Source organism: Acanthopagrus latus, chromosome 17, assembly GCF_904848185.1.
Source record: "Acanthopagrus latus isolate v.2019 chromosome 17, fAcaLat1.1, whole genome shotgun sequence".
NCBI classification, from domain to species: Eukaryota; Metazoa; Chordata; class Actinopteri; order Spariformes; family Sparidae; genus Acanthopagrus; species Acanthopagrus latus.
Window position 1 is genome coordinate 5,754,798 of NC_051055.1, and position 26,727 is coordinate 5,781,524.

Consider the following 26,727-nt stretch of genomic DNA (forward strand, 5'->3'; position numbering starts at 1 on the left):
CATATGCGGCTGATTTTTTCCAGATGAATGAAATGAATAGGTTGCAATTCAGGTTCAGAGATCAGGGAACATGAAAATCTTGATGTTTTAAGATGGTAGAGAATTCCATGGCAGTCGACAGGAGAGAATATAATAAATAAAGTCAGAGTAACAAAGGTGACAATCATTCCTTTCAAAAGGGTCCATGTAACAGGCACATATACTCGCAGAAGGCAAACTATATAAAAGACAATCTTCAAGGTTACCCAAGTTTACTTACAACAGGAAAAAGAAGCAGGGAAATATAAAAAATTAATAGAAATCTAGCTTGTATGTAGTAATACATATGAATGAAATGCATGGGAAAGTACAAAATGCCACTAAAAACACGAAAGGATTGTGACAGCATAGCATCAATACTAATGCTGACATAATCAAAGCACTGTTGCAAGGAAAGGCTGGCTGATAATTGTAGGAGAAGGTCAAGGCAGCTATATGAAAAGAACACGAACACTAGTGCTGAGCGAAGGTGTCAGCAACTTGACATCATTTGAGAATTTGAATTTGAAAAGTGTTTCAAAGAGAACCTTCAAGTATGTGGGGACGGAAACAGAAACAGATTTCAGGATAAAGCTTTTACTACATTTTTTTTTTTTATGCACATGTATTTTATTTCCATTTGCCGTCACCCCCTCTGGTCTCCCAGTCCAGGTAAAATATATGCTTGTTTATTAACTTTAACAGATACAACAGTAAATGTGAATAGAAAACAAGCTACAATTAGTAGCATTTAGTAACCAGCGGCAGCAGTTGCAGTAGTCAGGTGAGGTCATTTTAGCAAACTTGAGATGCTTGTCATGCATTTCATGTTGAAAAATGTTTATTGTTTATCACAGTTTTCCCATGTCACCCCAGTAGAATTCCCATTGAAAAACATGGAAGTCATATCACTAAATCTTTTTGACAGTACTATTCATTTGAGCTACTTGCGCGCAGGAGGACTGCATGGAAATTAACTTCTGTATCTTGAGTACATCAGAGTTTACAGGTTAAGCGCCTGCTGTGCTACCCGCTATTGTTTACCAGAACCATAAAGCTGATTGCCGGCCCCTGTGCTTTTGTGCTAATGGAAGAAAACCTCAATGCAGAAAAAAGCCTCATCTTAATCAAAAATAACAACAATAATACTTAACCAAATGCCATAAAGGCTGCAACTCATTCTCTCATTTTCTCGTGGAAAACAGAGGGGGGAAGACATTTATTATATGAAGTCACCGCTCTTTGTACAGCATAACAGCGGTCACAAAGCAAAAAAGGGCATCAAAGGCGGCCATTTAATACATTCGACTTTGTTTCAATAACAAAGGCAACCTGCTATGCACTTCAGCTGAACCACAACAAAGAAGCACTGGAAGGTCGCGACCCCCGAGCTCGCAAATGGATGCCGAGTGCTTGAGAGTTACTGTCAACTGTATTTTAAACACAGCGTACTCCAAAGCTCAGGGCGCCGAGTGGGGTCATTTTAACAAGCTCCCTCCACTCAGTAATGCTGGTGGGTGGGTTTACTCTTCCAGGGTTTAACAGCGTGTTTTTCGCACAGGAGATCATTTTCTTTTTCGTCCTCTCTCCTCACAGTCCAGACCCCGAAGCATCTTTCCTTTGTCCCTCTATCTGTGCTTTGGACCAACAACGTGAGAACGTTTTGCTTACCATGTCAGAAAAAAAATCGCTTGTTCCCCTGATGCCACGTTACATACGGGGGGAAAAGCAAACATCCGTGTGACAGTAATAATTTATGCGTGTTGACATTCCTAAAGCGCTGGGTCAGTCGGAACACTTTCCGTCCGAAAAAACAGGAGAGGAGAGGAAGTGAGGAGAGGCAAGGGCTGAGTATGACGTGACTGGTCTGAACAGAGGAATGCCTGTGAAACACCTAACAGAAGAAACAAAGGAAAGATGAACAGACAAGAGAGCACGAAGGCCGCGACAATGCTCTTCGGCTTTCGGCTGCTTTATGGCTCGGCAAAAGCCCTGGCTCTAAAACAAAGATGCAAACCGATAAAGGCTGGAGAATGAAAAGAAAAATTGTGAAAGAGCGAGTTAATGTGGTCCATCTGGGGATCTACACTACAGTGCGCAACAAAAACCTGGCTCTGAGAAATGTGGCAGCCAAGGCCTCTGTTTTATAATTGACTGAACTTCAAAACCAGCTCTCTCCAACCCTTGCACATGACATTAGTTTGTTTACAAATATTTTGCCACAAATAGAATGCGAGCTGCCATTGCTTAGTGAAGCACAGCTGCGTCCAGAGCTCTGACTTCCAGCAGGTTGCAGAGCTGTGCGCAACATGTGGAGTACGAAGCCGAGGCCTTCGCCGTACAGCGTCAGGCTTTCGAAGGAGCTCGCCAGACCCGCCGTGCCCTGCTCGTACGCTTAGGCAATCATGAAATGATTTAAAAGGGCTGACAGACACCTCCCTTAAAGCGCAACACGAGACTTATTGCTTCAGTCATCCTAAAAAGATCCCCCAGTGTAAGCCATAACCGTGATTCAGATCCACCAATCAAAACCAATGCTTTGGTTTGGGGTGATTGTGAGGAAAGGCAGGAATTACCCCATACTGCTACAATAACACTGGCTGTTTGTATAAGCAGGATGCGATGTTGTTGTATTAGTCAGTGAAGGAAGTGTTCAAAAATGCCAGAAGACAATTTCTAGATTAACACCAAGTGTGTTAGTGAAAACAAGCAAAGGAGAAAAGTGGCTCAGAAATGATACACCGACTTTCTCTGTTCATACAACATAATCTCTTGGCAGGAATCAGATGTCGCGGAATGGAATTTAGTACCAAATGTACAATCATTAATGATAAACAAGATATGGAAAACAAAATATGGACAGTAAAGACAGCGAACGTTTATGATAAAGTTATCATGGAACTAAAGCTAGATGGAGGACTTGGCAAAATGAATGAAGCTGATAAACAGATGAATGGTCTTCCTACATGTAATACAAAAACATCTATATTTGTCCTTGTCCTACATCCCTGGAACAGTGCAACCAGACTCCTAAGTTTTTTATTTGGTGACTGATTAAATTAAGATGAAAGCCAGATGTAGAGAAACGTGTAATTAGACGACACACTACAGCAAAGGTGAAAGTGAATGAGAGACAGGAACACCCTGGGGTCCTTTTTTAATTGCTGTGAACCCGGCCTCCATAGCAGCAGAGTCATCCTCAGACTCTCTTTCCTTTGTCCTCTCCTCTTTCTTTCCATGGGAATGGAGGAGAGAACAACTGGCTCTCATTAGCTGTCACCGTCCCCATTTAGCTTTGAGATTTGTGTGGGGGTAATTTTCTAATCTAATATTCAGGCTCCAGCATTTATGCATGCCAAGAATCCCTAAGTGAGGTGGGCTTGATGGTGACGGTGGCGTCTGTAAGCTGTGGGTGTGAAGTGTCTGTCTGTCTGTGGTTGAGCTACTGTGAGAAATCCTGCATGGGAGTATGCGTAATACCATTTTACACCATGCTACATAGCATCATGACGGAAAAGAGTTGTGACTACCTGTAGAGTCACGTGGGCCTGAAATGAATGCCTACTGTAGTCTTTCCCACTGAAGACAGAAAGCCAGATGTTACTGGGTGCTAGTGAGGTTTTTGTTCAGTGTGAAAGTGGTATCAGAGAATGCGTCAGCTTTAGAGCCATTTATATTTTTGGTCCCTAGGTAGAATGAATTAATGCTAATTTGTGTCAAATTGTCAAAACAAAACAAAAAGTTATAAATAAGCATAATAAAATGAAAAGCATGTTACAAAGTATATTCCATTAACAACCATCGACGTGCCTGGAAAGGAGTACAAATAAGTAAATATACTTATTTAATCCTACCCCTTCTCTGCAATACAGTTAATAATCCTAATCAATTTACACAAGATCGCTGAGTCAATGCATTTCTTCTTTTATTTTACCATCATTTCTATTTGGTGGCTAATGCAATGTGGTGATGCACCGCAACTCACAGTTCACAGTGAAAACACATCCTCAGTACAGCAGAGAGCATTGCAGCAGAGCAATCATCAGGTTTCAGCTTGGCCCTCAAGATCACTCATCCAAACTTTCAACTTAACATCATTAGCTTTGGCATTATGTTCTCAACAAACAAACAACAGAAGAGACTTCATACTGCATTGTCTTTAGCATGAGCTCGGTGGTTCATGAAAACAGACGTCTGAGAGACTTCAAAAAGCAGCGGAGATGCCTTTCATTAGGTCATAAAGCGTTCTTCTGAAGCAGCTCCCTGCGTTGCCTGGCGGCCATGTCTGTATTCTGTGCTTTAGTAACGCGGTTGTAGGAAAACAGCAACAGCGGGGGAAAACAACTGCGACCCGAGGTGAGACGAGGATGTTTGGAGCAGGACAGGGGTGGGAGGTGTAGGATTGAGGGGGGCAGATGAGCCCCAGGTGGTCTGCTGAGGACTGTGAGCGATGCTGCTGTGATCAGCCCACACCCTGGGGAGCCAGCACACACACACACACACGTGCAAGCACACACCAGTCCGTACATACGTTCACAAATGAGCCCAAACACATACACAAATACAAACGCACACATGCACACATGCATGCACACACAGAAGATTAAAAAAAAAAAAGAATCAAAGAGCGGTAAAAAGACAAGAAAAATCCTGGCTCGCTGTCTATTTACAGAGCTGAAATTAGAAGAGGAGGATTGAAGTAATCTTCCTTTAATTTCTCTCTGGATCTGCTCCCAGGGCAGAGTGAGACAAAGGCTCTGATGTGCTGTATGTTAGGTTCTCAGAGGAAAATGATGCAAGACCCCCTGTCCCCTCATCTGGGTCAGTGGAGAGGGCCTTGATGAGGGGGACGTAGAGGACAAGGAATAAAGATAACCGCAAAAGCAACATGCAGATTACAGAATACCTTGGCTTAATTGGACAAGCACAGTTCATGCGGGCGTTGCGGGAGAGAGAACAATTTCAGGTGTTTAGGACCGGATCACTTGGCTACACTGGAAGGATTCCGATGCAGAATTTAGCAGGGAAGGGACACCTGCAATACTTTAAACTGTAAAATGAGCTCATCATCACACACTTCAACTTTTTGGCCTTCTGGCAGGAGCACTGGCAAATCAAAATACTGTAACTCAAATGAACACGGTATCAAAAATTGATTTTAGCTAGTGGACTATTCCAAGTGTTTTAATATGTGAGGTGTGTGTATGGTGATTCATCTTTGTCATGCACATCTGAACCACTGGAGCAGCTCCAGACAGACAAACTGAAACAGGTGAGGTATAAAATCAAGCCCACCTCTTGATTATCCAAAACATCTGAGCTATGGGTCTCAAGTGGCTGTATGGCACCTATCCGTGCATATCTATCATTGTTTCGACTTCATTTGGGTTTACATGGCTCTATCAGGTTTCAGGGCCAGTCACAAGCCTCAAGAACAAAGACACTATTCATTTCATGCATACATTTGTAGATAGTACTTGAGTTATACATAGATTCCTGTTTGCGTTGTCAAAACATGAACTTGAAGAAACATGTGACACAATAGGCCAGTTCTTACAGTAACCACCCACTTAAAAAAACTGATTTTACAGTTGGGGCTCCAGCTTATGTCTATTTGCATTTTTAACATGTTTCTCAATTATTTTGTAAATAAATGATTAATTGGTTGATCTATGAACTGTCCATAATTGTCTAAATTTCTCAGAGCCCTTAAGTTGCTGGTTATAACTTGAATAGCTCCATTCAGAATGAATGCATCAATATGGAGAAACTATGATGATTTTGTTGGAGTTCATTTTATTGAGCAACCACCATTTGTCCTGTTTTGTCTGAGTTACTGTGATTTGCGGTTTACTGTGTGAGCCTGTATGTCACTCTCAAGCAACAAACTCCCATGAATCCAAGAACCCTTAAATTGGACTAAAGTAGACATACACAGATCTCGTGGAATATAAGAATGTTGTGAGGTTTGTTTTGAATCAAACAGCATAAAAGATGTGTCATGACTTGGTTGAGTTAATTTGCCCTACATCTGCATTTGCCGTGACATTGCCCATCCTGTGATGTGACTTTTGGGGATGAGAACATTGCAAACCAATGCCTAAATGATATATTGTGCAGCTCTAGCAGGAACAGTTCTGTCTATATAGCTCAGCCCTGTGATGAACTGGCGACCTCTCCGGGGTGTATCAAGCATCTCGCTCAATGTCGGCTGGGCGAGCAATTACAGATGATGGATGGCTGAATAATCAATTAATCATTTAAGCACTAAATAAAGTGTTGGGTGACTCTGATTAAGACTGAATGGCGGGTCTCGTAATATTTACCCCTACGTGGCCTGGATAATAGAGTAGCAGTGAGATGTGGAAAAGAAAAAAAGTTAAAAATGTGCCTGCATCCATGGAAAATCCAAAAAAGCCTGGAATGATGTGTGAATTTTGTTTTAGGGTAAATATTTAGTTTAATGGGAGCTGTCCAAGAGGAACTCGGTAGTGCAGCAGTCAACCACAGCACTTGAAAAATCACAGTTAGGAGGAGGCAGACACTGTAAATTGCTGTAGTCGAATATAAACATTTGAATTCACATACATGTACGCACGGACATGTAAAGCCACTCTCACATAATTTAACTCCACCATCCCAGTTACAGAGAGAGAACCCAATACTCTCCATCACCTGTTATTCTAGGAGGAATCTTGCTTATACAGGTGTAGAGGAAAAAAAAAATCTGTTTCCTCTTTTCACCTCTTCAGACAAAAATTCTGACCTTTTTCACTGAACAAAGTCTACTATGGTGTGTGTACATAAGTGTCTGTTCTAGTTGGCCTGGTGTGCCCTGCTTTTACTGGTCCCCTGGGTGTGTGACCCTGTTTCCCTTGCAGGCACAGAGAGGGGGCACTTCTGACTCTCCCTCACCTGAGCCGACACCCGATCCAGGGTTTCGTGGTGGGGGCCCCGGTGCCTCTGCTCAAAGGCGCCGTTTGTTTCCAGGCTCTAATAGAATTCCAACCTTTGTGATTTTATCTGGAGTTTTCACGCCAATTTTGCCAAAACTGATTGAGGAGAGAGCAAATTCAGCTGCTACTGATCTCAAATAGATCAAGTTTCCAAGGGGCCAATTTAAGAATGTGCCACGGTTAGGCTTTGAGAAGACGGTTAGTTGGAGTGCCTGGGTTAAACAGGGAAGGTGAGTTGTTATGACTGGCTGTCAATTAGCAATTGATTCACACAGGAGGGTCAGTGAGACATGGACAAAAATGGGAAAAAACGATACGGTTTCATAACAAGAGAAGGGCAGTGAGATGAACACTGGCTATGAAAATATGTATGTTTAAGATAAGCTGAGACAACGACGCTTACTTAGCAGATGTAAGGCAGCCAAAATGGAAAAGGAGATGGCTGCACAGGGAGCCTTATTTATTATTACTCTCAGCAGCAACAGGGCGAAGGAAAATAGTACTATGCAGGATGGGAAGAGGTCTGGGTGAAAGGGATCTGCTCCTCAGAGAGGGTTAATAGCCAAGCAGACTGGTTAAGAGCTGACCTCTTAGGGCCGTCAGCTCCCACATTTACAGACAAATACTTTGGACAGAGCCAGCAATCAAAGCAAACACCAGGATCAGAGTCTCTTTTTCTCACTTTGTCATGCCTCATCTCTGCGGACTTCTCCCTTACTCCCTGTTCCCTCTTCGGGTTCTCTGTCATTTGGCCATCCTCTCTCAAGCTGTCTCCACTCTCTTACTGTCTGCTCTGTTCCTTTTCCATGCTTCGGATTTTAACTCTCATCTTATGTCTCCCTATTTCTGTTGGCCAGCTGAGCGCATAAAAGCTCCTCTGACACCTCACTGTCCTGGAAAGATCGGAGGTCGAGAGAGAAACTGCAGTTCTCAAAGCTCAACAGCTACGAGACAATATGAAACACTCATCACAAAGAGGAGTGATCTTGGAAATGGTTTACTTTAAAACATACACAGACAACGATCCAGCCCCAGGTCGCTCACCGAGCCAAGCTTGTCAACAACACCATGGCTTAGATAAGCCGTCTTATGTGCTTTTGACGTTCAGCTAATACTCCTACATGCACGACAGCTAAATTGTTATACAAGGGGCCAGAACAGGTCACCAAGCTTCCATTCTCCCACAGTGTAATATTTAGTAGCATTTGGAGTGAAGACTGAGGTGGAGAAATGGCTTCATTTTGTTTCATAATCATCCTTATCTGCACACAAAAGTTCTGTTTCAGAGACATTTCACTTGTCCTTTTCAAACTGCTGACTGTTGACACCCAATCACAGAGTGGCACAAAAAAGACAAAGTGAATGCAAGTGCTAGAGTATCATGTATTGTGCTTATTCCATCTTGTGAAGGCCTCTCTGCATGGGGTGAATATAGTTTCAATATAAAATGTTTCCGCACACCTGTGGATTGCCAGGTGCATAGAAGGAGACCAAGGGGCGACACAATCAGGAAAAAGTCCTGCATGCTGTTAATCTCACTTGCAATAAATTTTAATCAAAACAGTACAAAGACCTTCAACAGGTTACATATATCAAAATTGATTTCAAGTGAGGTTAACAGTGTGCGTGAGCTTTCAATCTAAGGGCACACTGTGGATTAAAATGCCAGTATTTTACATGGCAATATGTATTTCCTTTCATCCCCTCTCTCTCCTCCTTCCTCCTCCCTTTTATAGATGATTTATTTTTTATGACGTTTCATCAATAAAGTGATACTGAAAGAGAGCCACCCTCCTGCTCAACACATGAGCATCATAACACAATATACTGTAGGTGTGTAAGCCAGTGCTGACAATGACCCTGATGAGGATCTGTTGGTTCCACAAACCCCAAATTGTGCCATCTAACATTTCTAAAGCACACTTGCATTTTACATTTTCAACTAAGACCATATCCAACCATTCAGTGAGCCCTTCATAACATCATAAGTATCACAAAGCTTTGATTCTCCATGAGTTTCTGAAGTACAAAACTTTAAAATCTATGAAAGAAAAAAAATCTTCACTGTCCAAACACATTTAGCTGTAGTAGAGTTTGGGTGTGTGGATGATGTGCAGAAAAAACGCACATGCATCAGTAAAGCATTGACTGCTTCCCACTAATAACCTAAAACTGCTGCCCAAACCCACTGACAGACCAAACCAGCTACCGACCCGCGTGTTTGTGCCTTCTGCGAATTCACTTCCAACAGCAGTTTGTCTTAGCTGGCATCCCACCCTGCTGTCCATAGTGCTGCAGCTCTGTGTGAGAGGGCAGCTTGTCTGTGTCCTCAGCCCGAGCGCTCAAGACCACACAGTAGCACATTACAGTAATGTCATAATCTGCAGATTGTTCGATGGACTCTCTCTAGAGGAGGGACCCTCTTTACTGTCAGTCAGCTAGCTACTTCCCTTGCCAGCTTTAGGTACCAACACTATTCTAACCAGGAGCTGTCAGGCCCAAGAGGGAAAACGATAGAAATGAGAGACGATGAAGAGCAGGGAAAAGATAAGGAAGACAGAAGAAAGGGGATGAAAGAATCATTGGATAGAGGTTAAACGATACCTAAGATTTAGAATTAAGACAAAGTAAGTGGTAATTGGAGATGATCAAAAGATAGTATGTGATGCAAAAATAAGTAAAGGAAAAGAAAGAGAAAGAGGGGGAGAGGAAGAATGGAGATAAGGCAGGTAATGGGTGATAGAGAGGTTTTCCCCCATGTGTGTTTACTAAAAACAGTAATTCAGAGGTTCCTGTGAGGCCTGATACCTAGTCCTGAACCTGGGCACTGCCTTAGTGCATGTTTGTGTGTCACTGGCATCAGTGTGTGTGTGTGTGTGTGTGTGTGTGTGTGTTCGTGCATGAGTGTTGGAGGAAGTCTAAAGCCCTGTTTCCCATGCGTGTAATCATCCCAGGATGAGGTGGAGGATGAAGCCGAGCGGGACTTCCCCTGCACCAGAGGGTATTTTCCTCTAACACTGTGGTACAAGCACATGGCTGACCCGGGCTGTTTCTGCATGTGTGTGCGCCAGAGAGAGAAAAAGAGAGAGCCATGGCAACGGGCGAGCAAATGTTCAAATGTTCTCTATTATTCCTCTTTACCAGTTTGGTGGGACATTACTAAAATACTTTGGGAGCTTGTCATTGCGGCAACTGCATGACAGCCAGACAGCGATGCCAACAATGAGAGCTGACAGTGTAAATCTTCATTAAGGAGTAGGTTGCAAATAAGTGAATGATATGGTGTATGTATGAGAAGGAAGAAAGTGGCGGTTCAAAAAGAAGAGCGGCTGAATTGAGAAGCTGCTGGGAAGATTTTCCCACTTTTAACCAAAGTCACTGACTTCTCTGTCTGCCTTTCTGAAGAGCAAATAACGTCATAGCAGGGCTGACACACGGACTGCAAACAAACACACACAGGTCAGCTGTTCAGTCATAAAGCAGTATTACAGTACTGGCACCCAAATAAAAGGCTGCAGGCAGTTACCATGCAGAGAATGTGGGGGCCATGTGTGTGCCTGCTAGTGTGTTTGGACGTGTGTGTGTGCGTGTGTGTGTGTGCATGTGTGAGGGCATACACACATCCGTGTTGCTGGGTGACAGTGCCGATGACAGAGCAGTGAGATAAGTCTCAAAAGCCGCACTGTCATCTATTCATAGCTTTGCTGGCCGTGGTACCTCCTGCTGCTGAAAGCTGCCTGATCTCAGCCCAGCCTCACTTTATCATCATTAACATCAGCCAAAAAATACAGAGATGAAGTCAAACTGTGACGGAGCGTAGCTAATGCGGCGATAAACATTCTAATAATGCAACAACTTACAGAGCAACAAATCTGTCTATGCACCGCTCAGAAATCATTTTGCATTTGCTTTGCATCTCAATCTTGATTTTGAGTGGAAGCCAGCATGCAAACTGTGGGCAACTGGCTGCAGTGCACAGTGACACGGAGTAAACAGATTTTAAGAAAATAATAATCTAGGACAGCATCTGTATCTATGCATGGAAAGGCACTGATGATAAACGCGGGTCTGTGTGAACAGCTCAGTGAATAGAAATGAATGAAATCACACATGAGGCTTGCACACATTGCCCACGCGCCTGGCTTGCCTCACCACTGCCAGGGAACCCAAAAGCCCCTACAAAACAAATTCATTAACCCAGACAATAAAACACAGCTGTGACGAGCAATGGGAACTGTTTGAAATCAGTGCCCGGTATTGTGGAGAATCTGTTCAAGGCAAACAGCCTGTTCTCAAACTGCCTAGGAAAGAAGAACGCAACAAAATGAGAGAGAGAGAGACAGGGGGGACTTGGAAGTAAGAGAGTGTGAGCAAGGAGCAGTGTTTAATTTAAACTCTTGCCGGGGACAGTGTTGACTGTGTGAGCGGAGATGCTTTATAGAGGCTCAACAACAAAATCAATTCCCCTGCACCAGATGCTCGAGATGCAGGACCTGTTTTTAATTGAAACCTTTGAACAGGTTGTATAAATGAGGTACAAACAAAACTGTCAACTACTATAAATATCATCAGGGAGGTTGGGTTTGAATAAAGAAAGAAAGCTACATGCTCCAAATCCAGATTCTGATATCATGCAAACTGGCGATGGAAAACCATCCTCACTTTATGATAATTACTGGCAACCTGATAGCAGGGGACATGCATCTGTTTCACTCCATCCAGTTTGTCTATTTTAACTCTATCAAAAGTCTTAGTCTAAAAAATGTCTGGGCACACACTGCTAATGCGATTTGATGGTGGTGTGTCGAATGTGATCGCAGCAGGTAGACAGGCTGCTGGCAGAGCAGACTGTGATGGAAGAGAAACAGCCCTCATGAGCTGAACCGAGCCGCAGTATCACACGATGCTGTAGTTAAATGCACCACTAGAGGGCTCTGCAGCTTGTAGAATGAACTCCAGGAGACGGGAACACACAAGAGACAGCCGTGTCTTAGTCATACTGACCTCCCTTCTGCAGGGTCCAGGCCAAGCAGCTAGACAGATGCGGTCGCCAAAGCCTTACGACACTCAGATAGATGGAGGTACAAATAGTTTCACAGAGTGTCCAAAAAAGTCAAAGCCAGACCACATTTATTGTGAGTAACCTCCATGCTCTGCAGCTGCACAGAGGTGAAGACACGCATTGACTGACCTCAGTGTTAATGATACTGTTACTCTCCATAATGGCACTACTATAAAACCGAGTCGCTAAAGAACATGGTATAATGCACCTGAAATTAATCCGATACAATAAAAGCAAAAATTTTCCCAACAACGGTGACCAAAAAAGGAATATTAAATGAAATCAGAGGTATTTTCCCAAGCATATATTCTTCATTTCTTCATTCTCAATAATGGACGGATGATCATTATATTACATCACTCTGGACCCACGGGTCATTTCAATTTCACTAAATCCAGCTGAGGAAAGCAATAACACAGTGGTTAGATGTGAATTTCTGAACAAAAAGTTGACTGTTCCCATCCCCGGATAAACTGGGAAACATGGCTGGGGAAAAGAACATAACACTTTGCAGCTACCGTCCCGGTGCCCTTGAGCAATGCCCTTAATCCCCAGCTCCTCTGACTAGAGCTGCTCAGCACAGAAATGCACAGAAAACCGAAATCAAAGAGGGTTTTGTGTGTATGTAATGAAATAGTCGTGAAGCTAGTTGTTGATGGAAAAGTCTGAAAAGATGTTCAGTTCACATTGCCCGAGAACCAACATTTTAGGAAGGGGGGGGGGGCAACTACATTATTTCATTTTTAAACGTTTGCCAATAGACCTCCCAGAGTAGCTGCCTGCTGAACTTTCACATCCTGCCTTGAACCTGAATGAACCCTGCGCAGACGTTTGCTGCCCCTCAACAGAATCAAGCCATGAATCATTACGAGTCAGGGGTGAGGGCTCCGAGATCAGCCAAATCAGAACCAGATGCACAGCAGGCACCTCCTTACGACTAACTGTATAAATAACTTAATAAATTAGGCAAATTTCACACAATGCCTTTCTCACTTTTGTTTCTATAGTGTTGCACTAACAAATCTGACAACAACAACAAAAAAAAAGATTGATGTTGATCCTAACAGTTGATTATATGCTGCCTTGTGTGATTTTAGGTGTAGCCTGCCCCTTGTTTTTAAAGAGAGTTATCTGTATCAGTCACTACAACATTCTCAAGTCTGTAGTGGTAACATAGACAAAGCATATCCACTGTACTGTCCCATGAATGTGTATTTTAGGTTTTCCTAGGAAGCCAACCGAATCACTTCACAGAAGCCTTTACAGGGTCTGAGTAATCTGACGCAGTCGCTGCACGTCAATGCTCACATCCTCCCGTAAAGAGTCCTAAGAGGAGCAACAACAGTAAAATCACTCTGTCAACTCACTTAATTTCATCCCATTTGACAACCTCTTCTCTCCCCGGTCCCCTCACCGCAGCTGGTAAATATTTTTATATTGTGTTCCATTAGAAAGCTTTATTAAGCGGTCAGACAGCGCAAATGGCGCCTGGGAGCTCCCTGTCCTGTAAACAATAGAAAGGGCCCTGAAAGCTGCAGCTGAGCACAGTGCAGTAAACTAAGGTCAAATTAGAGAACTGTCTTGCTCTGAGCAAGTAAATATTTAAATGTGTTAGATTCACCCAAAATAGACAGGGGCAAAAGTTTGGGGTGCTGTATCGGGAAAACGGCCATGACAGATTTTTTGGGCTAAACAGCAAAAGCCCCACGCTGCAATTTATAAATGGATGTGTGTCAAACCGTGGAAATTCACGAGGAGGCACAAGATGTTCATTATCAGTAAGACAGATGTGATTCATGTGTGACGTGCACTCATTTGTTAATTACAGTATGTACCTCAGCACTCTTCTCAGGAGCATCCATCCCCACCATGTTGTCTCGGAAAAGCTGCTGAAGGAGCTGCACCTGGGCAACGCTGAGGTAGAAATCCAGACTGCTGGTCACATTTACCTCCAGAGAGTGGCCACACACCACCACCTCCTTGAGAGAAATGAGGGAGATAGCACAATGGGAAATGGAAAGAGGGAGGTTAGCGGACAGAGCATGAAAAACATACAACAACACAAGTGGATTTGTGTGTGACCTCACAAACTGCTTCTCTCTTTATGCTCTTACTCTATTTAGTTTCTATGTCCCCTCTATCTGCTCAGTTTTGCTCAGTTGTTCCATGTTCCCCTCTTCCCTCTGTGCTCTCCAGGGTCCCACCCTCAAACCTCAGCCTGGAGGCTACATCTAACAGGATATCACTCACTAACACTTTGGGTTGAACCGCACACACATGGGCCAGACCTACAGTAACTACACACAATGGTATTTGGCCACTACTGTGTAAACCTAATCTACTCAGACCCACAGTTTAAAAACATAAAATTTACTGCTAATTTCATTCAATATCCAAACATATACTAATGTATTTTTCTCATTTTCAATGTATAAAACATATGTAGAGGAGCATTATCATTTTAACAATGATTTGTGTAGTAATAGCTGTAATTTTAACACACAAGGTCATGAATTCATATGGTTGCAATAATAGTTACAGAACGCATCGCTGGGCGAATGGGAATTTAAACCGCAGAATATTGATAGGAGATCAGTGAGTGTATGTCATAATTAACAAATTAATAATGGAATAAAGCTGTTATATTTGTGTGGCAAGGGCAGGCAGTTAGAAGATATTTTATAGTGAATATGATTTTCAATATAGAAAGTTTTCAAAGTCCTGTTTGTGTTGGTACTGACTGAGTTATACAAATCGCACTGTGTGTGTGTGTGTGTGTGCGTGTGTGTGTGTGTGTGTGTCTCAGTGCATCTATGGATTAGCTGTTACCCATTGTCAAGGGGCACGTTAGCATGGACGGACAAGGCATCAAAGAGGCAGGAAGTCTCAGAGAGCTGTGCCAGAAAACATCAGCTGTATAAGCAGAAAGGTTTGAACTCTGTGGGTCAAAAGCCTCCATTACATGGTGGACTGGCTGAGGGATTCCTAATGAGGAAGTTACTGTACGTTAAGAGGCAGGACGTAAATACTTCTGACATCTCACATAATCAGTGTCTAATACCGGACAACGGATTGTGAGAGTAATGGTTACAATCATGGTTGTAACAGGTCAGGGTCAAAGGGGACACAGTGTCAGTGTAAGCAACGGAGATGAAGAAAAACATGCAACCTCTGACTGACCCACAACTTTGTAGAAAACTATTGCTAAAAAGGAAAGATACCCCAAAATCTAAAATATGTATTTTTTTCTCCTAACCAGAAGTGCTGTTTACCAGCTAGATTGCTTTGGTGTGAGTTGGCAAGTTAACTAAATAGATAAGTATCTTTACATAAATCTTTACCTGATCATTCAAGAAAATCCACAGACCTTGCTGTGAGCAGTTTCATGCTATCTTACTAGTTTAACTCACCGCCCATCACATGCAAGTTCTATAAATGAAATATCAAGGTCTCCTCTGCCTGTCTCGGGCAAACTCTGTTTCATAAGTTTGCCCCAGTGAAGATGAATTCACTCTTCAGATATGAGTACTTTGTAAAAAGCTGTGTTGAGTAGTTACTGACCTCTGCCTGTCCGCAGTCTGGAGACAGATTCTTGCTGAAGATGATGGCTGGGGCAGCAGTCACCCGAACAGAGAAGTCAGTCAGGATTGGTGTCAGGATGGCCCGCCGCTCCTGGTGCCTCCTGATACTGAAAGAAGACACACACAGAAACTGTTAGCAAATTCTTCACAGACAGACAGATTCCATAACATGATATTCTCTTTGTATGATATCATTACTACTCCAGTTAGAGAGTTAGACATCCTGTCAAGCACCTAAACGTATAATAGGGCTGCAACTAACAAATCTTTTCATTTTATAATAATCTGTCAGTTATTTCCCCCATGTTCAGTCCATAAAACGGCAGGTGACAAATATCAATCTGTATTTCCTAAAGCCCTAAATAGAAAACCCGAAAATATTCACATTTAAGAAATTAGAAATGTATCCTTTTCATCTTTTTTTTTTTTTAATTAACTTGAAGATCAAAATAGTTAGTGAATTATCTAATAGCTGACAACTAATTGATGAATCGTTCCAGCTCTAATGTTTATTATAGCCACTTAACGGACATTTTCATTTAAAAAGTATTATTTGACTTTACTTAAGTAAAAAGTGTATAGTCCTGGTGTTGAAGTCATTCTAGAATTACACTGGAATAGAAAACAGCAACCATAAGGGATCATGTGTTCACTAACATCCCCCCCAACCTTTATTTACTAATAATGTGTTATGATTACCAGACGTAAAATATTTGTTAGACGGTTCCATCTGCCCACGACTGACAAGTCAACACAACACAGTCAAAACCACAAAATGTTCAAAACTGAGCTTTTGTTTTGCCTTTAGCTGACAGGCAGACACACATTTCAAACATGCTCTGGCTTTTTAAATTCAAACCAGTAGGACGAAAAGCTGAACTCACAACAAGAGACTTCAAAATAGATTTTCTCTTGCAGGCCAGACCTGTGAAATATTCCCAGAAGTGAGCTTTTTCAAACTTCTGGTGTAACACATTTGAGCTGGAAGCTTGAATATGGTTACAGAGACAGAGTGAGACGTTATTTGACAAGTCTCAATTGGGAACACCCCTTAATTGTATACACACGATCAAATGGAGACCTTCTCACATCAACTCTCTCCATTTCACTAATGTTCATTCCCACAATCAAGTCATATTTGTGGGAACATTTGTTAGAAGTAAAACAAATATACCAGTGGGCTTTATAAGGTGGTGTTAATTGCCACATCTGCTGCTATTAAAACAATCAAGTGGTACGACTTCCAATATTTATAGTTGGCTAGGATTATAAAGCGCCCCGTTTCTAGGTGGCCTCGAGTACAGTACTTAACTGGAGTAATATCATATTCACTTCTGCTACACAAATGTGCATTACCAGTGCCCTTAAGGGATTATTTTCTGACACATTTCTCTGTGCAGAGAGTTTGAGGGAGGCCTAATTCGGAGGTGAAATGATCTGTGAGGCCAATTGGTGTTGGCTAATCTCCCCTCAGACAGGGATTGAAACAATGAGTGTCTCGTTGCAGGGGACAGGTGCTATCATTCATCAGCGGGGCTAGGAGGCGTGAGGCTCAGTTTACCAGTAACATGGGGTCCTCTGACTGAGCTGGAGAACTCTGTGTGACTGTGTGTGTGTGTACCTTTGAACGGGTGTGGTGCAAAGAACAAAAGATGAAAAGAATGATTTTGTTTCCGTGCAAAGCCACACAGTGTGCACAGCAAATGTAGATATCAGCATGTGGACATAAAGAGAGAGGCCTGCGCTGGGTGGCTGACAGGCAGGGCGATGGAGAGAGTTCACGGCTCCATGACACAAGGTCTTTCCTCGCCGGCAACTACACACTGTGACGAGGACAGATCCTGTCAGTGGATCCATGGTGCTGGAATTTCCTCACAAAACCTCAGGAAGCCAACTGAAGCCACTGCAGATCCGCAACTACTGGAATTGAACCTGAAATACTGAGGAGCGAACATGCCACGAGTCCAAAGCTGGAGAGGGAAAAGGGGGGTATCGATGTAGGGAACAAGGGAAAGGTGTGAACTTTGGAAGTGGTGTGTGTCAAAACTTGTTACAACCGAGGTGGTGTACTTCTGCGGGTGATTGCAGCAGACAAGTAAAGCTGTGAACTTGACTCCCCTTTCCGCAGAGTGTTGGAACGTTCTAAATCACATGTTCAGTTATGACTCCGTTGTGGTGGTGGCTGAGGGCGAGGTATACAGCGTATGTAGCACACAGCAGTGCGATACGGCGAAGCCAAAAAACAGAACCTCCTGAGCCGCAGGCACCATGAATGATTTGTTTTGGAAGCTAGGACTAATAGTTAGGGTGAAATAGAAAAAACCTCAGCAACTACAACAGGTTTGACCTTGTACTCACGAGCATACAGAAGCTTACCGGTGCAAATCTTAATTATTAGAATATGAAAATAAGCAAAGAAGCTAATCATGTTAAAGCTAAAAACATCCTGCTTTTTGGATGATTCACTACAAGCACTGTCCAACTAAAGTGACCTTCGTAACTGTATAATACTGTGTCAATCCTTTGAATACTGTTAAGCTACATGTTAGGTCATCCCGTGATCAAGCTCTGAATACAAATCCAGACCTGCAGCTATAGCATGTCTTAAGAAAGTTGAGTCCACTCAAAAGGCATTCAGCATCTTCTGGAGCCCAAAGTGTGAGCCCAAAATCTCACTTCATTGCCCTGTCAGACAATCTGGCCTTGGCATGAAGCCCACGCAGCCCTGTTTTCATCGACCGAGAGACAAATTGAGAGTAAAAAGAAAAAAATGATTGTGAGTGGACTGAGCCTCAGTAGTCCCTTGCTCATATGGGCTCGTCAGACGAAGAGTGTGAGACTCCAACGCAGGTCCAAGTCCGCTACTTACTATAAAAGGGCTGTTTTACAACAGACCCAGGCTGCCACAATGAGCAAATGAGGATTTTGGGATAGATGGTCAAAACTACTGAGGAGACAGAGGGAGAGTAAAAAGATCAGGGTGGTCCGATGATTAGGAGCACCATCCCATAGGTCCACTCCTTGTTGAAATGTCAAAAGCTCCTCATACTTGCTCATTTTGAGTCACTCTGGCTGACAACATTGTAAAAACCACATGATCACTTTTGCCATTCTTTCGTACTGATGTTTGCCCCATTTCTTACGTAAGCTTCGAGTTTAAAAGGGTGTAGCCAGCACCTTAAAGGTGGGCAGAAATGGAACATAAAATTCCTAATTATGTTGTCATCAGTGTATATAATAATCTGAAACTAAGAATCCTCATGCTTCATTACATTTGAACGAGCCTTTTATATCTTAAGAGGGAGCGGGTCCTCTTCCATGCCATGTTCCACTGCCATTTTTCTACAGTAGCCCAAAATCGACAAACCAAACAATAGCTCCAGAGAGGGCTATTTGCAAGTTTTTCGCCTGCATAGGAGAGGGGAAGACGAGCATTGTTCCTTTTTGTCTTTTTTTGGTTGTGTCTGTGTCTGTGCCTGTGTGAAAGGTGTGTGTCTAAGCTCTGATGACCTGAGAGGTCTTAGTCTGAATCAGACCTGTGTTGACACTGTGCTGCATTCTTCCACACTGGCTTATTTTTTGTTGACAGGGAACAAATCTGGACTCCGTGATTCTGTGATTTTTGGACCTGTTCCCTTTCAAAACATGAGCGGAAAAATAGGATGTGTGGCCAAACAGGCTGTTACACTCGTGCTTGTTTTAGCTCCCAAGTCCATAAAAAAATGACAGGGTTTGTAATTATGACTGTGCATGGAGAGGCTCCACGATAGGGAGCTTACGCAATAACTACATGCTCCCTCCCACATCAAGACTGATGATATACATGTTGGGACATTCACAGCCGATAATACACACAGCACCTGCCAGGGTGAAACGATGTAATCTAGCAGCAATGGCAATTTTATTTCCTGTGATCATTGTAAGTTAGTCATCCAAATGCAACAGTATGGGTCTTGGTGTTCTAATAATTGAATAGCAAAGAGGCCTCAGTATGAGAGAGCTCAGTATGCCAGGTTTTGTCTGTACAGGTATTACGTCTGACTATTAAGAGTTTATTAACGGTTTACTTTCGTATTTTTACTGGCGATGGAAAACATCAAAACATGCTTTTGTGGAAAATGCTCATCACAACAGTAAGAGCCCAAAGTGACAGCTGCAAATTGCTTCCTTTTTCCTTTCACCCAAAGACTCTTGAAAATAAAGGAAACAATCAATTATCAAAACAGACTATTTTCTTTTGAGTGACTAATTGTTGCTGCTCTAGCATGTAGCAAACAGTTGTTTTGTGTATGTGCTTGTAGTGGAAGAAGTTATCAATGATTGAACATTTTGTAAAAACTGTCCCCAAATGCAATTTAATTCATTCTGTTGGTTGAGCGTTGATGGTTTTACAAGGGATACACCAAGATTTATGTTCAAAATGCACCAACAACTATATCAACAGAAAAAAAAAACATTCTGTGTCGATAAGTTAAGTGGCACGAATGTATCATCTGAATAACGAGCATACAACCCCATCTTCCCCTTGGTCTTAAAAGGCAAATACTGACCTGCTGGCCATGTTCCACTCCAGGGCTGGGTTCTGGGAGCTCCTCTCACTCTCCACTGACACACCTCCTTTGATACCTTCCTTCTCTGGCTTGAGTTGCTCCCACTGAGCCGTTCCAATGTTGATGGACTGGAGGTCAACCTGGTACTGACGGTCCTCCACCTCTGAACCTGGGTCACGCAGGATGCCGAGGTTCAATGCACGTCTAGAGGGAAGAGAGAAAAAGTTTACTTAGCTGAGTCGCTTTATAAATTATGTTGTTAAATAATACTTAATCAAGCTCATAACAGACAACGTTTTGGCTTAAACTCAACATTTTGCTGTAAATACTGATGGCACAGTATAACAGCTGTGGAAAAATGACACCACCCGTGTATAGATTGGTTCTCTATAAACTTCATTTCCACTATGTTGACCATCCTGCCACGGGGCTGGATATTTCCTGGAAAAACAGAGGCTGAACTGTGGCATTGTTCCCATCAGTCATGTCCCCAGGTAACAGTGGAACAACTTGAGTAACTGAAGAAACTCTACACTACAAAAGAAAAAGGAACCTTGCCAATGGAGGAGGCAAATAAGGCAAAGTTGTATCAAGGTCTGTATATGTTTGCTCTCAGCACTAGGACCTGGGATGGTTAAAAACCAGCATTCCTTTCACAAGATCAGTCAGTAAAGACACCTGCCTACTTATTACCACAATCACGTTAAACACTCTGCCTTTTCACAGCACTAATATCAGGGTTTCTTGGTTGCTAGCAGTAGCCATGTTGCTGAAGCTGTCTTTGCAACAGTGGGGCCAACAATAATTCCACTTTAAATAAGATGTTCTTTAAAGTTCAGGTTGACAACATATTGCGGTGGGTATCGCACATACACGTTCAAAAAATGTGTCTTAGCAAAACTAACTTCAATGTATAAAACATTCATAGATTTTATTTATTGTTGTGGGGGTCACAGTTGGGCTGTACTTTATACTGTATAGCCAATTACAATGAAGTGCATGACTCCAGGAGTAGAGCAGGTAGTCTGTTATACTGAACCAGTAAAGCGCTTCTGGCAGGAGCCCCTAACCACTGCTGACTTCTTTCTTCCCTCTGCCCACTCGGTGGTTTAGCAGCAAAAGTTTCTTACAGAATGATTTATGACTAAATCAAAGCCTCGGGTACTTGTACAGCCAGGGCTCCGATAAATATCCCCAGGCCTCAGGTGAAATCATTTGCTTTTTATAAAGTTCTGATTTATGCCAGCTTATCAGTGGCAGTAAACATTGCTTGGACCCCTGGTCTGGACAGCACAGTAGTCTAGAGACTGGAGCTCTTACTGCCTCTCTCTTTCTATTTCTGTCTCCAGAAACACAGGATTTCTACAGTATACACAACCGTAATAAGTTAGTAGAAGAGATGTAGAGATATGTCAGGAGCAGGCAATGCCGTCTCTGTAGTCGGACTGCTACAATTAAATGAGCAAACACCGTCGGTTGAGAGCCAAGAAAAAATGATGTCATGTATTTTGCCTTTGAGAGACAAGATCCTGACGAATTCACGAGGCAAAAGAAGTAATCAAAATTCAACATCTGCATATGACATCAGGGCTTTCGGTTCGTTATGATATGTTTATTTGTGCTGGTGAATTCAAATGAGAGCTTAAATGGTATAAATAAGGGTTTAAAATGGCTACAGATGTAGCGGCAGCTTGAGTAGTCCTATTTGTTTCGGCAACGTCAATGGCAATTTTCATATAGCGTTTCCCTCCCTTAGCCACACTGGAAAGGCCTCTACCAGAGCGTGATGTTATGACAATAAGCACTGAATACAAAAGCAATGGCAATGGGAGATCAGAGGTGTATAACTGGATTTAGTTGGATTTGTTGACATACAAACAAGTGAAACAGATCCTTAATCAACATTTGGAACCACATTTATCAACAGAGTATAATACAAATCAAACCAAGAGCCCTGTAAGATTTGGGTGGGATGTGTCAGTCTAGATTCATTAGGGCTTTTGTAACAGTACCTCCATCACCCTCCCCAACCCCAAAACTGTATTTTTCACATTAAACAAACCACAGTTACCTCATGCGCTTTCCAAATTATCTCTTAACTTCAGCTTATTTAGGAGACTCTCTTACTCACAATCAACATAACATGGGAGTCTGCAGCCAAGTCTCTGCATTGCTGAGCTGCAGGGTCATCTCCAATGACATAAATAAATATGATAAACATTTGTCTTGGTCATGCAGCCAGTGGAAACCTTTGTGATTTAATATCAAAAGACATATTTCAGCCAATCGCAGGAAACGAGAGAGCTTCATTTCTGACAAATGAGGAGGGGAGGAATTTTGGAAGTTCCCCTTGGGGTGCAATAATAATTGAAGCCAGATTTCCTTGCTGTACATGTGGGGGGAAAACACTGGAGGTTTGACATATTTGATTGGTCATGTGAAGACCACACTGCTTGGCCAAGAGGAATCAGAGAATGCATGGGGAAAGCACAGCACTTGCTCTGCCCACCATACACACGGATGAACTAAAAACACACAGAGCGAGGCAGGTGGAACACACCCTTCTGCTGGGTCTCACATGCCATTATCAGACATCTGCCTGCCACTACCATGTGGAAAAGATGGAGCAAAGTGAAAATAACAAGTCATAAATGACATGCTTTTACAGATGAGGAAGGCAGGGAGGGAGGGAGGGGAAGGGAGAGAGCGGGGAGAGACATTTTTCTCAAACACAAGTACTTAGTTTTTGCCCTTGTTCCTGAGCCAACCTTATTTTAATTGCAGGAAAAGACCACAGAAACATTATTTTTTACGACAAAATTCTGCTATTTATAAAAACGGATCAAAAGCTCTGCAGTAAGAACGCTCTGCTTCATGGCATTCATGGTTATTATTTTAAAAAACATTTCTCCCTCCTCTGACACAATTTAAACCCAATTTGAGTCTGAAAAGCCACTGGCCCGATTTCGCATCAGAGCTGAAATATGAGGGCCCCCTTCCAACGTTATTATGGCTCAAAGTCAAAGCCTCCATCCAATTCAAACCCTCCAGTGGGAAACAGCAGACAAAATAGTGAAGCCATGGCAGTGTTATGTATGTAGAATGCAGGACTTGGAAAGAGCGATTCACTGGTACTTCATCACTGAAGGAAGAAAAAAAAAATGATGTTCCAAATTCCACTGAACACAAGATATGCAGGCACACATTTACAAATGGACAATTAATTGCAAGTTATGTTCCTCTGTTTAACATTCTTTGGGTGTATGCATGTGCTGGGCAGAGCATCAATCATGATTTGTGTTATTAAGTGGATGTGTGGGAGGACTGGGTGCTTAACATGTAGCAGATTTGGATTGTGTACTGAAGTGGTAATGAGATTCGAGGAGGAGCCTTTTGGGCACATGCAGAACACACCGCTTAACACTCACATTAGGTAATGCCCATGTATATACTGATAAACGGCAAAAGAGCTCATGCCGAGACACACTGCTGCCACATGCCATGGACGCATTAGGCGTAACCAGTGAAGGATTTACTCTGCTGCTGCACACAACTCTGAAATAACATCCAGACTTGGGGTAGAGAACTTGCACAACAGGAGAGAACGAATTGTAAGAAAAATAAAGTGAAATATTTTTAAAGAGGGTTCTGCGGACACAGACTCATATTGAACAGAGCCCATGGGTAAATAAGTAAAAGAGCTTGTTGAGAAAAAGCGAAAGTGGAATCTTGGGAGAGCCTGATTACCATGCTAAGGTTCTGAAGGCTAACTGTGGTTCAAGGTTGTAAAACAAACCACAGCGGGATCTGGTTGAGGCTCAATGGTAGGAGTGTGGGAGCAGTGGGCTGTGTTACACGGTCTTGCCGAGGGGGGTCCTGTGGGGCAGAGTCTATCCTGGCCCTTGGCTTTAGATGTCCTCCCACCTTCTCCTCTCAGGCTCCATCAATCCCCCCTGTCCCCATTCCCTGCCCCAAGCTGGTGGGGCAGGAAGCACCAGGGTAATACCAAGCGCCGCTGGCTTCTGGATCTCGTCACTCTGAAACCCGCAACCTGAACCCACAACCCCGGACCTGTTTTTCACTCCATTTCCCCAACAATCACATGCAATACATGTCTGCTTACACGTTCAACAGAGGAAGGAGTGTATGCATGTGTCTGTGAGTGTGTGCTGAAGAGAGATGGGGCCCTCTGTTTCTGCTCTCTTGGTTGAACATATGTACTGAGTAGAAATTTCATTGAGATCTCAGGCTTAATTCGGCCAAGTCAAGCTAAATTAGGTTTGTACACAGATGTGCTTTATTTCACGAGTGTTCCGTGTTCTTTGTTTTGAGCAGACCCCAACTACTGTATATTTGAACTGAGAGCGCACATGCTGCATGAAACACTAACAGTGAACATCTCGCTGTGTCGTTTAATTTTGTGGTGGGGTCTCCACTACTTCATTTAAAATGCAAACGTAACATCCAAGACGCAAAGGGTTTTTGTGAGACCAGCATAAATGGTATCAGTCACCCATAAATTCTAAAAGAGAACGTTTTCAACTGAGGTTTTGATATTCCTTTCTGTGGCTCCAAATGTTATTAGCCAAACATCATTAGCACCCAGCAGCTCCTTCATGGTATTTCTGTTGTGGAGAGGCCAACGCTGCACAGTGGCTTCTCAATCTGCTCGATATGACTCCCAGTGGCTTAAAGTGGAGTCCCACTGGGCCTGTGTGTGTGCCGAGGGGGAATTCATAAGCATTATGATTCATGAAACTTGCAATTACTTAGTGAGTTAAGCACCCCTGCCTATGGTGGTCCGCTCTGAATTGCCAGAAATTCTGCAAATTTTGAGCTGTGGATTTATGACCCCAGTCAAGTCCAATTGCTGTTAATTTGCATCTACCAATTATAGTAATTAAGGCTCTGAATTAGAACACTGAGCAGCCCTCGGAGTGCAAGGGGAAAATGATGTCGTGGAACATGGCGAGTCAGCATAACACAAGACCCAGATTTTGAGACCGCTGCTACTAAAATTATTTTTGATGGCTAGAGCCTTTTTTCGACAGAAGTCTAACACAGTCACAGAAACAACAAAATATCCACGACAACAACGCTGCAACAATTCTCCAAATTTGTCACACTTGGCAATAACAAAGTACTTACTTGTCAAGTACAACAATACATAGTTGAGTTTTTTTTTCTCACTGGCACAATAGGCAATGTACATAATTTGCTGTTCTCCTGCATTGTGACCAGGCTTTGATGTGCTGATGAATTCCTATGACAATAACTCAAACATCTATTCTTTTTTCAGCCCAGCAGCATTACTCATCTCCACTGCTGCTCCCAACAGAAGCCTGTTATTCATTAGTCTGATTGCAACTTAAAGACACCCATTCTCAACCAATTATATCATATTTACACAAGAGCTTAGCAGGAAACTATTACTTCTATATACAATACAAGCAGGGCTCAGCTCAAGCTCATACCACCCTCATGACAATGGTACATGATAATAAGGAGCGGGAGGAAACCGGATAAGCCCCCCCCCCCCCCCCGTTTACAATGACATGGTGTATACCAAAAGTCAGTATTTGCACTTTGATTTCAACATATCTTAATTGCAGGAGTCATGTATCTCCCGTTTAGTTTACATGTCAGTGTAGTTATATTGTTATAAACATGGCCGGTATTAGACGTGTTGTTCTGAAGACACTGGCTAACATGTGCTCGCCATGATGGCCTGTTAAAATGTCAGTCTGCCAGTGTAATTTATGGGCTCATCATGTACTAATGCAAAAATCTGCTTCTTGCATCACACTTCCATGTTGCAAAGAAGCCACGAGTGAAGACTGAACAGATATTTCACTTGGCTCTGGCTGACGTGTGTTCCATGGAATTCGCACAGGCCAATGACTATACAAATTACACTGCTAATCTTTCATCGTAATCCATGATTCACTGTACAGTAAAAACATACAGTTTGCTACAATCCCGGAGTGAACACTTACTCATTTATTAACACATTAAAACAAGAAAGTATTTTTAAAGCTGTATAATATCCCATGTCCTTGGCTGTGCATCAGTCAGACTATTGATGCAACTCCAGACTTACATTTCAGTCTTTAGAATTCTGCAGTTTGTCCCTGCAAATAACACTGCAAGGGCCATTTACTGAAACGTCCTGATGCCGTCTCATCGCCACTGCTTCTGTTCTGCTTCACTTTAAAATACACACATATACACACACACACACACACACACACACACACACACACACACACACACACACACACACACACACACACACACACACACACACACACACACACGTACACACACGTACACACACTTTGCCTGGTCTGTTTAGCTTTAACTTTTCTACTGCTTCTGCTTGTGTGCAGCTCGAGAAACATTCCTGGTTAACAGGGACATTAATTCACTGGCTATTTAAGGGCAATGACTTCTCACCAGTGATGTAACCAAGTACATTTACTTAAGTACTTTGCATTTTGCTTTGCTACTTTACACCTCCACTCCACTACATTTTGGAGGCAAATACAGTATTTTTTACA

At 42.7% G+C, this 26,727-nt stretch overlaps 1 protein-coding gene across 2 annotated transcripts in view; it reads right to left on the bottom strand.

Moving 5' to 3' along the window:
- Nucleotides 1-26,727, bottom strand: part of LOC119005768 (vacuolar protein sorting-associated protein 13B-like) — a 324,995-nt gene that overhangs the window by 95,538 nt on the left and 202,730 nt on the right. For both annotated transcript variants that reach the window (XM_037073678.1, XM_037073679.1), the window contains exons 32-34: nt 20,168-20,371; nt 15,598-15,724; nt 13,872-14,015 (exon numbers count right to left, since the gene is read on the bottom strand). In XM_037073678.1, the coding sequence (XP_036929573.1) occupies nt 13,872-14,015; nt 15,598-15,724; nt 20,168-20,371 (475 nt within the window). The remainder of the gene's footprint in view (nt 1-13,871; nt 14,016-15,597; nt 15,725-20,167; nt 20,372-26,727) is intronic.